Raw genomic sequence first — 12105 nt, forward strand, 5'->3', positions numbered from 1 at the left:
TAACATTAAATTTGAATTTTTAACGGCGATGATCTCAACCACAGGTTTTCAGGTTGTGATGCACTCCTCTGCACATGGGAAAATTGCAGTAGGATGTATAGGGAGACATTATAATACTAATATAATATTAATTTGTATATCAATGTGAGGTTGCTTAACACAGTTTTAGGTGTGGCTTGTCCACACAGTGAGCACTGGGACATACAGCAACACACAGCTCACGGTGGTGGTTAGAGTACTTTCAAACCCTTAGTGCAATTGGAAAAAAAAAAAATAAAAAATTACAGTGTATTCCTTCTCTGAGCCATAACTAAGTCAAAGCTGAAGGCATGGAAATAGATACATATATTTTTAAATTTTAGTAACCTCTCCAAGGATATCATTACTGCTTCTGTAATGCTGTTTACAAATAAATAACCATATGTCCATAGAATTCAGAAAAAATATGCCTCAGAATCACAATGATTCTGTCTACAGTACATTACCACTTGGAATCAAATGTGGCTTGAATCCTAAATACCATCCATCCATCCATCCATCTATTCATCCATCCATTGGCTATAGGCAGTTATCCTTAGAGGATCAGGTGAGATTGAGCAAGAGGCAGCGTACACCCTGGACAGGGTTACCAATCTATCTCACAAAGCTAAGAGAAAGACAAACAACTATTTGCATCTACTGCCACCGATTAACCTAACAAGCATGTCCGGCCGGCGGGTTTGAAACCCAAAACCTCATTGCTGTGAGGCGACAACACTAACATCAAAATACAATGGCAATTTAAATTTGGTAGTATTGAAAGCACATGCAGTGGATATGAAGAGTTTTCAGACCCCCTTAAAAAAAATCACTATTTTTTATATTGCAGTATATTGCTGAAATCACTTAAGTAGATTTTTGTTCCACATTGTTGTACACACAGCACCCCTTTGTGACAGAAAAACCCAGAAATGTAGACATTTTTGCAAATTCAGTCCAGCTGTTTAATTAAATAGATTGAACTTGATTAGGAAATGCACAAACCTGTCTATATAAAACCTTACAGCTTAAACACAAACACATGGGAATCATGTTGAATGAACTGCCTGAAGAGCTCAGACACAGAATTGTGGCACAGATCTGGCCAAGGTTACAAAAGAATTTCTGCTGCACTTAAGGTTCCTAAGAGTTCAGTGACCTGAGCAATTGTGGGTAAAGAACCATGATGAGAGAGGTAAAGAAGAACCCAAAGATCACAGTGGCTGAGTTCCAGAGATGTAGTGACCAGATGGGAGAAAGTTATAGAAAGTCAACCATCACTGCAGCCCTCCACCCAATACCAATCGGGGCTACATGGCATAGTGGCCCGACAGAAGCCTCTTCACAGTGCAAGACACATGAAAGCTCACATGGAGTTTGCCAAAAAAAAAAACACATGAAGGACTCCAGACTATGAGAAATAATTTTCAGGTCTAATGAGACCAAGATTGAACTTTTTGGCCTTAATTCTAAGTGGTTTGTATGGAGAAAACCAGACACTGCTCATCACCTGCCCAATACAGTCCTCATAGTGAAGCATGGTGGTGGCAGCGTCATGCTGTGGGGTGTTCTTCTGCTGCAGGTACAGGACAACTGGTTGCAATTGAAGGAAAGTTTACTGCAGCCAACCACAGAAATATCCTGGACGAAAAACCCTTTTCCAGAGTGCTCAGGGACCCGGACTTTGCCGGAGGTTTACTTTCCAACCAGACAATGACCCTCAGCACACGGCTAAAATAACAAAGGAGTGGCACCAAAACAGCTCCATGACTGTTCTTGAACAATTGAGCATCTCTGGAGAGAAAATGGCTGTCCACCAACATTCACTAGGATCTGCAAGGAGGAATGGCAGAGGATCTCCAAATCCAGGTGTAAAAAATTTGTTGCAACATTCCCAAGAAGACTCATGGCTGTATGAGGTCAAAGGGACGCCTCTACTCAGTACTGAGCAATAGCTCTGACAACTTGTGACCATGTGATATTTCAGTTTTTGTTCTTTAACACTTTTGCAACAATATCTACAATTCTGTGTTTTTCTGTCAATAGTATGGAGTATAATATGGAGTGTTGTGTCTAAATTAATTAGGAAAAATGAACTCAAATGATTTTCATAAATGGTTGCAATATAGTGAAGAGTGAAAAATCTTAGGACGTTGGAATACTTTCCGTACCCACTGTATAATGGTCCTTTCGTATTCATGCATAACCAGCTTTTATTTAATGTCTAGCTCATTATCTCCACATAAACTTTGTTCATTTTAACGCAGATTTGGATTTCTCAGTAGTACAAAAACACATTGTACTACTGCTAAAATATAGCCAATATAGTAATTATTTTATACGCCTTCACTCAGCATGTGTGTGTGGTAGCGGTGGAGGCGGGTGACACCATGGATTGCCAGGTTGGGCTCCTAATCTTTCAGCTGGATGCTCTGGTTCAGCCTGGAGGTCCCATCCACCATTTGAACAGATGGTGGGACATACAGCACCCGGTGACCCCCTCACACACCCTTCAGGGTCTGAACATGTGTGCATGTGTTTGTCTGCGTGGGGGAAACACATGCTTGTGTATGCGTTCTGTGTGTATTTGTACGCATATATACTGCATTGTGTTTTTTTTTCAACTACTTGCACTTTCACTTACCCTCGCGTATAAGCACACACACGCACACACATTCCTTAGTAGAAATTGACAGTCTGACACACACTCGTTGATATAAAAAGGCATCTGCAAAGAAAAAAAGAACGTGAAAAGATGAGGTTATAGTAAAGCACACACGTCTCTATCTATATCTCACGCGGAGACAGCGCAGCGCAAAAGCTTTCTTTCTATTCTCCCGTCTCCCTCCCTCTCTTTTCTCTTCGCGTCTCCGCGCCGCAAAGTTATATGAAGGGCATCAGGCAGGCCTGGCGAGCCGAGTGCAGAGTGACAGCGGCGAACGGAGTGATGGCTCGGCCTGATAAACACCCAGCGTCAAATGAAAAGGCTCTGCGCTTGCCATCATCCCCTGTCACAATGCAATTACTGAACAGAGTGATAGCAAGATAGCAGCCCCCACCGCTAGCCACAATGATAAAAGTATTGACTGATTTGATTGAATGATTAAAATAATGCAGACATAAAAATGAGGTGAAGATAGAGAGGGAAATGGCAGAGAGGAGAGGGAGCAATGGAGAGAGGGAGGGCGGGGTTGGACCGGGCTGCCGAGAGTGAAGCTTTGTAGATATGGTTATGTCATTATGGTGTGTGCGCTCAGATGTTTGCTTCATCTAAGAGTGCTTTTGGTGTTGTTCTTTTGTTCTGTGTTGATTCATTCCTCTGTCCCGTCTCCCTGTCTCTCAGGTTGCCATTTGTGCTGACGTGAAGGAAGTTCTGCTATCAGATGGGAATGAGAAGTCCATTCAGAGTATCCTTTCATCGTCCCCTCTCCTTCTCTTTCTGGCTATCTCTTCATCTCTGCCTCGTTCCTCCGGCTCACATTCATTTTCCGCCATTCGTGTGGATGTGTGTCCATGAATAATTTCATCTATCAGGGTTTCAAGCAGATAATTTGTTTGTTGATTGTGCATTCCTTTGGATAAAAATGACACGTGAATTCATTAAGGGGATGTGATGAATTCACGGGATGCAGGTTACAAAAATATTCACATTGTAGGGTTTTCAGATGTGTTATGCAAGGCATGTGATGTCTTACATGGGGCCAATAAAAGTTATTTTATGTGGAAGTGCAGATTTTTTTGCTATTTGTAGTATTAGTAGTATTAATGATAATTATAATAATTTAGTTAAGGTGTTCACAAAACTCACTTGTGCCCTAAAGGCTGGAAAAAATAACAGAAACACTTTTCTGTTTAAATGATTCTCGTCAAAACTCACCACACACTACGTCCTACAAAATAATTATAAAGCTGAATCAACACCTCTCTGAAAATGTTGCTGCGTCTTCACAGACACTGCTGTACGGCTAGTTATCAGAACAACGGCCCAGAGTGCTTCATGAAAGCACCTCAGACAAAACATACAGGCTTGTATTTTGATTCAGAGGGGTTCAATATGAAAATAGCAGCGTCTAATAAGTATGATCTAATCATTTCTCACTGGCTGGAATAAGTATATTCCTTCCACGCAAACAGACCAGCAAATGATGTCACCAATTTCCAAGACCATGTCCGTCTCAACACGTTTTGATCGTCGCCTTCTATTAAATAAATACAGCGTTGTCAGTAAAGTTGGAGGAAGAAACTTATCTTTATGTCACATTCCTGGCAGATTTGTAAATCCTGGTCCCATCTTAATTAGGACACTGCAGTCTAAACTATTATTACAGCTAATAAAACACACTGGTATTGTAATCTGCTTCATGGTTTCAGATTTGTGTCGTGTGTGATCTTTTTTATTTTTTCCCCCCATTGGTCTCACTATAGATATACAAAGACGTTCTGAGGCTTTATTGCAAACTGGAAACAGACAGCGTGTTATAACTTCGGTATTTCAGCCCTTGAATCAGAGCCTGGATTGGAGTGTGGGAGAATAGTCGTCCACGTCTTTTATCTTTAGTCAAATGGGGTACCCACAGTGACAAATACCCGGCACTAGCGCTCAACGTGGCATCTACCAATCTTAGCTGCCCACAATGCCAAGTTAAGAGCACAGTAATTGCCATCCTGTCAGTTTTAGTTTGAGACTTTATATAATGCTAAGGCTGGGGTTAGGGGTTTGGAAGCAGGAACAATCGAGGTTTGTTTAAAATGTTTTGTGTGTGTGTGTGTGTGTGCACACTTAGGCCTATAATTAAATTTTTAGGACAATCTTTAGGTGAGTTTTTTTTTTTTTTTTTTGGGCCAGCATTTGTTCTTAGAGTGAGTTATTGATCAACTCTGCCAGTTTGTAAACCTCTTCTTTTCAAACCATTTTACACATCATCCCCGTCTGCAGCCTCTTGTTTTTTCCCTCTCTTTTTTTTTTCTCATCTCCTCCTGTCATTTTTCTACCATCCTCTTAGATTTGTTCGCTTTATTCGTCGTGGGACCACACAGGCCAGAAAAAGAAGACTTTGCTACAGTCGTTCCACAAAAGCAGGAAATATAAATACACATTTCTTCCCCATTGACCGACACGGCATTTCCATATTTAGCTCTGCTCACAATATCTCTGTCTCAGCCGGCTACAATGCTGTTTTACTGATCACAATAAGACCAAACAATAACATTATGGAGTCTGTAAAACACGCACACACACTTGGGCGCACAAACAATATGCCATTGACCGGCTGCTTTGTTTCGCAGAACAAACACATAGAGAGAATTGTAAGTGAAATCATAGCGAGAATGGATCGAACACACACAGAAAGAAAAGGGAGGGTTGAGAAAGACACATAATTTGTTCTGGGCTCAGCCAAATTGGCCCATTCACATACGGCAGCCACTGTGTGGTATTTCCTCTCGTCAAGGAAGCTGCTGGTCTAAGCCTTGCGCTAATGGCCACTGTTTATCTCGCATGGCCTTATTGTGTGTCTAGTGCTAGAATGGAAAGAGATAGTGAGCCGTGATAGGGCTCAGTTTTATACAGTGAAATAGATGAGAAGATATGCAAGAAAGAGGTTGTGAATAGATGACATTTAGATATATGGAGAGAATAGATTTTTCCCTTTCCTTGGAAGTTCTTGACCTCATTTAATGTAGTGCAGAAGCACACACACACGCGCGGACACACACCGTAGTGCAAGAGGAGAGACTCTGACCTTGAATACTCATGTTGAAAATCAATTGAAATGTTCCATTAAGAATGATTGATGCCATTGGCTGCTGCTTGTCTACTTCCAGTGATGGGAGCAAATATTCCTCCGCTTTAATGTCCAATAACACTCGAAACTCTCCCTCTTTCACGTTTCCCCCTTTACTTTTTTGTGTATGTTTTTAACTAGTGTGCGTGTGTGTGCGTTTGTGTGTGTGCGTTGACCTCTCCCCTAGTGGTGTGCTGGTGATGAGATTAAGGTAAGCTTCCCTCGTCTACGCCCCATCATCCCTATACATAACACACTCGTGCACAGGTGTCAAGCGTGTGTGTGTGTGTGTACCCTTGTGTGTCTTGTTCATAAATCTCTGCTAATGCACATATTATTGTGTATCTGTGTCTTGGAGGCCCCTTTGATTTTGGATTGACTCTCCAGCCATCTATCTATAATCTATCTATCAACTTATCACACGCTCCTGCTCTCTCTCTTTCTCTCTCTTCTCTCTCTCTTTCTCTCTCTCTCTTTCTCTCTCTCTCTCTCTTTCTCGCCCCTCTGTCTTTGTCGATTGGATTTGTCTCAGCTCTTTGCGGGCTTTAAAGACAAGGAAATCCTAATTGAATTGCTTTGCAACTCCACAAGCCAGTGTATTAATAGACAACTTGACATCAATCACCCTGCCTTTGTGTGTATTCATCTGTGCATGTGTGCATGCAAGTGAGGGACAGTGCGAGTTGTTGTATGTGTGGTTAAAAGCCTTCCCATTGATCTAGCTAGAGGCTGCTGTGATCTGCTCCTGCGGACTGGCTCTCTGTACCCTGGAGATCATCTTTGCTCACTCATGCTTTCTCTATGTAGGTGTCTGCCACATGTGTTGTTGCCTATAACGGGTCTTAAGTCTTGTGTCACTGATGTTGCTCTTTTGACCCTAAAAAACATGAGCTTCAATAAATCCTGACTGCTTAGATAAAGTGTTTTAAACATGGTTCAAAATGAATTTTTGATATTCACACTTGCAAACATGGAAATATATTAAAAATAGTAAATAAAAATAGTAAATAGTTTTTTTTATACCAAAATAGTTAATTAAATGTGTCCACTAGAGGCCTCATTGCCTGTCCGCTGTGAACATCTTGTGTCTTACCTCCTGTATAAACTATGGTTGGAGATGTAAAACGTGCCTCTGTGTTGAGTCCTTGACCGCGGCACGTCAGATGTTCGGAGGCTCGTCGAGAGGAACAGGCAAGCTGGGAGGTTCGGGTCGACACGTGTATCTTCCAGGTGAGACCTTTGTTTTCAGCTCTTCACAGAACGTCATCAGCTCCTTTCCCTTCACGGCGGCGGTCGGATAGAAGAGCGAACTGTGCAGCGTTAACATTTTCAGCTGGATGTGCCTCGGATATTTCTTAAAGTGCTCCTTTGATTGGACAGCAAGTAGGGATAACAGTGTAGGGTAGAGCATGTTGTCAGAAGTGATGAGGTGTTGGAGAATGTTTTTCCTACCTCTATAATGTTGGAGTGCAATACTGCAGTGAATTAAAGGGATATAGAATAATGTATAACCCTTAAGAACGTATTGTAACCTCCAATCAAATGCCAAAAAAGGATATATAGACAGCATGTCCTTATGTCTCATATTTCTAAAAAGAATATTACATAGTGGTTTTAACCTTTTTGTGTCTTTAATTTGAATTGATGACAAATACAGCCACACGTTGTTACATTCGGTCATACCCCTTCTTCAAGTACAAAGCTGCTGCGTGTGCGCGGGATCATTAAAGAAAAATGACCCCCTTTGATTGGGATTCCTCATCCAGAAAACATCGAGAGGACTTTCCACCACACACACTCACACCTCACATGCAAGGATGGACTAAAACGCAGTTAATTGTTGTCCCCGTCTCCAAAAAAAGCAGTTTTCCATTGACTGACTGTTTCGCTCCCCTACCTCTCCTCTCGCCTCCGTCTCTCTCCCTCTCCGCCTGTCTGTGTCTCTCGCTCCTGCGCGTATTTACACGAGTGGAAGATGGAGTGAAAAAGTAAACGTATAATTAGGCTACATTACTTTGATTGTTTTCTTTTCAGATTATGCCTGCTGTCATCTCTGCGCTGCGAGAGAGGGCGAAGGGCACGATGCGATTGTACAAGGGGATGGATGGGGAGGGGCATGTCGTGTGATGGTGTGTGCACATTCACGCGTCTGTGTGTGTGTGTGCGTGTCTCGCGGCCTCCTGCTGCGTATTGAGATTGTGTTTCTAGCGGGGCCTAATGTTTTGTTTACTGAGTGTTAATAATGCCTAATTAATAATCCCCCAATCTGCCTGACAGTGTGAAAGAGAGGAAGGGAAAATGGTGTGGAAAAAGAGATGGAGAGGAAGGCTCGGCTCCTCTACCAGCACACGACACCGGCACAGCTCTTACACAATCGAGAACAAAAATGGCAACAAGAAAGAGAAAGCGAGCACGGGTAACATAAAAAAACATATCGTATAGTATGGTAAGCTTCAGGGCAGTTTAGCATGAAAAAGATATTCTGATTACCACCACTGACTGGAAAATGGCTAAATCTTCAACCACTGATTTAGTTCGGACAAGAGATTCCAACTCGGCTGTTTACTACACTGAATAAAATTAACTCACCAGACATAAGTGTTTAGGCGGCACAGTGTTGTGGTGGTTTGCATCTTCTCTCTGTGTACTGCGTGGGTTCTTACCGGGTGCCCCCGCCTCCTCCCACCACCCAAAGACGTGCTCGTTAGGTTCACTGGTCATTCTCAATTGGCCGTAGGTGTGAGGGCGAGTGTGAATGGTTTTCTGTCTTTCTCTGCTAGCCCTGCGATAGACTGGAGAATTCTCCGGGGTGCACCCCACCTCGCACCCGATGACAGCTGGGATAGGCTCCAGACCCCCCTCCCACCCCCGCAACCCTAGTGAGGACAAGTGGTTACAGAAGATGAGGATGAGAATGGGACATTTAAGTGTTTACATCGGAACATAGGTGCACAACAAGGGAGAGGAATCGTTTCTAGCAACTTTATGAAAACTTTTTCAGTCTAGCTCTAAAGCAGACACAGCATTATTTCCAGACACCACAGGTCACCCTTAGAAGGCCCATGTCCATTCTCTGATGAGTCACGACTATTTTGGAGCGACTGAATGCTAACCCCACATGAGACAAACATGCACAGAAAAATTGATTTCTTCTAACCGTGGTTATTAGGCACTAATGTTTTCCTCCGGAACAGATGAACCAAAGGTTTTCATCCTTCTCGTTGATGTGGTTACATGAGGTATTTCAATCCTGATGGGCTATTATGCTGATCATTAGTGGACTACTACTGTCTATGGAGGTACAGCCACTGAGGCAGACATTTTGACCGGATTTTAACTGTTCAGACTGGTGGACACATAGCGTTCTGGCAGCCCAGATCCCAACCAGACATAGAACTGGAACACTTTCTGCTCGAAAAGCAAGAATCACGCTCATGGCAATGACTGCTTTTTGGTGCCTCTTTTAAAAATAAGTTCTCCGTAATCTAAATTATAGGTCACACTCATATATACTGTTGCTGTTGTGAAAACTATGGGTTGCCTTTTTCTATATCATCATGCTTGTATTCTGAACATTCAACCTTCCTAAACCATGTTCATGTCCAGGAAGCGAGACAGAGGACAGTGTGGATATTAACTAGCAACCTGCATAGAGGTGGCCTTTCGCTGTGTGTGTGTGTTCAGATGGTATAAATGTCAAGTGTCATGTCAGGAGCTTCCTCTCTTTACCTCGCAGATGACATGTCTTCCCTCCCCGATGCTTTCTCCAAGTCTCTACTGAGGCAGAAAAACAGCGGGGGTCAGGGAGAGATGTTTCAGAGAGCAAGGAGCTCCAGGTGTTGGAAAAAGAGAGAGGCAGCGGCGATGGGAGAAAAAGAAAGAAGGACAAAGAGCCTCTGTTCAGTTTGGTGTTTTATCAACAGCTGCTGTCTTCTTCTGCCAGTGCTAAACTTTATTTCATGTGTGTTACAGGGTGGTGAGATGGGACTGCGAGAAGGACATTTCAGCGCTAGAGGGTCACTTTGATATCGTCATGTGTGCAGACTGGTAGGTCCACCCCCCGCGCACACACACACACACACACACACACACACACACACAGATTTATCTTTGTGTGTGTGACTTTAATTTTCACTTTTGCATGACAGTCCTCACATGGCCCCCCACCAGCACCAGGACCTTCCCCTGCCTTGTCCACGCACTCACACACACGTACATACATACGGCGAGACGCTCGCCTGCCTCCATTTTACACCAAATTGCCTCGTTTTCATGCTTGGTGTCCCAGCAAATGGATGACTTAGGCAAATTGCAAATAATTGCGCCTTGACAAGGAAGGAGACTCTGTAAGATAAAGGAAGAGCTGAGGGTGGATGGAGGGAGGAGTAGAAATGGAGATGGAAATGGAGAGATAGAGCAACATAAACATAACAATTAGCCCATCGGCCATTGAAATGTACCCCTCGTGACCAATCAAGAATTACAAGTTTTTGTGTTGCTCAACTGTAGTGTGTGAAGTAAAATGGATCTTTCTTTCTTTTTTTTTTTTTAGCGTATCGTGCACCTGAAAGGAAAAGAAAAGAAATGACTCCTTTTTTCCTTTCTTTGTAGCAGGATTTAAAGTTATATGTGCTTTCAAAAGGGATGGACTGTGCAGCCTTGACTTCATACACACACTCTCATACATACACACACACAAGGCTGTAGTCAGTAAATAAAATGGTAGTTAAACCTTGCTGATCGCAACTACTGTATCCTGGGCCCAGTCAGTACAGAATTACATAGTAACTACTAGACAGAAACAAATCATTATATAGTCTCTCTCTATATAATAAATAATATATGTTTAATTATGTTTAGTATATGTTTGTTTATGTGCATGCACTGTAAAAATCCAAATTTCTATTCTATGATTTAAAAATTATTATTATGTAAGTAGTAAAAAAAAAAAAGATCAGCATATTAATTACACACAGAAGTATTGTGCCAGCCAAACAAGCCTCATGATTGCAAGTTTGCATAAAAGTTAAAGAGTTATGGTAGCTCACCTTGTGGGTAGTGATGTAGAAACTGTAAAAGATGCAGCTACCCAGGTTTTCAACCATCAAGCTGAAGATAAAGGACTTCATGGTCCGGTTGTCCCAGAAAACGTCCAACTCAGCAGACTGATACCAAGAGGCCAGGAGGTGACCGAGTGCATGTGTGGAAGCGGATGGAGGCAGAGAAGAGAAGGTTTTCTGGACGGTCTAATTCTCCATTGGAGAATGGAATTTTGACCTGGATCATAGGTCTTCAACAGGCGGTCCGTGACCTATAGAGGGTCTGTGGAGGTACTGCAGCGGGGTCGCAAAATCTTTGGTTGATTAGATATTTTTATTTTTTAAATTTTCCCTCACAAATTTAAATTTCTTTAAATACACATTGAATGAATTCAACATATTTTAGTAAAGGGATAAATGGAGGCTGAAGAGGTTATCATTCAGTCAACTACGGTGGCTGGGAGGTGCAAACCAACATTACAAAATGTGAAACACTTTTACATTTTAGAAAACATTGTTATATATTATAAAACAAAATTACATTACCATAACACCTTTAAAAGTCCCGAAACAAATTTACATTTCAGAAAAAAATTAACAGGATGCAAAACACTTTTACAAACTTTTTTGAATTCACTTCAAAATAAAAAGTAAGCTTTCGCTAACCAATTACGCTATTCAACTTCACTGACATTCTTCATAATGTATATTATAATTTGCACTATGTCAACATATATAGTCAGTTTGGGGTCCTTGGCCTGAAAAACGTTGAAGACCTCTGATCTAGACGATGTCCAATAGCGATGATCAAAGTCAGAAGACTTTGTTCATCCATGTCTGTGTGACATTTAATCATCACCATCATCACAGTGAAAAGGGGACCAGTTCGGAGTCCGGACGTCCACAAATCATATGCACCAGAAAAGTAAAGTGGACCTGCTTCACCTCACTGTACTCCATCTGTGTTCCACATCTTTGATCTTATATAAAGCGGTTTCACACACAACGACTGGCAGATAATGTACAAGCTTGTGTTGCTTTTTGAAGGTCATCATAATTTTTTATAGTGTGAGTATGTGGAACGTCTGTGTTCAGTTACACCCAGTTACTGTATACTATGGATACATGGGTATGTGAGTCCAGTTACATTAAACTTCTCAGCCTCCGGTTTAAATCAAGACGTTGGGAAGTTAGATCTGAGCAGTCTGGTCAAAGAGCACTGCTCCAGCTTCTTTTTTGGAGCTGTAAACTTTTACGGCGGAGTA

The 12105-nt window shown here is 42.0% G+C and overlaps 1 protein-coding gene across 1 annotated transcript in view; it reads left to right on the forward strand.

Annotated features, from left to right (window-relative positions):
• The window catches only part of camkmt (calmodulin-lysine N-methyltransferase), a 106382-nt gene that overhangs the window by 72919 nt on the left and 21358 nt on the right, over nt 1-12105 (forward strand). Inside the window, exons 6-8 of the mRNA XM_047603816.1 lie at nt 3362-3425; nt 6965-7031; nt 9774-9848. Coding sequence (XP_047459772.1) covers nt 3362-3425; nt 6965-7031; nt 9774-9848 — 206 coding nt within the window. The remainder of the gene's footprint in view (nt 1-3361; nt 3426-6964; nt 7032-9773; nt 9849-12105) is intronic.

The sequence above is a fragment of the Mugil cephalus genome, chromosome 13 (genome assembly GCF_022458985.1).
Source record: "Mugil cephalus isolate CIBA_MC_2020 chromosome 13, CIBA_Mcephalus_1.1, whole genome shotgun sequence".
NCBI lineage: Eukaryota > Metazoa > Chordata > Actinopteri > Mugiliformes > Mugilidae > Mugil > Mugil cephalus.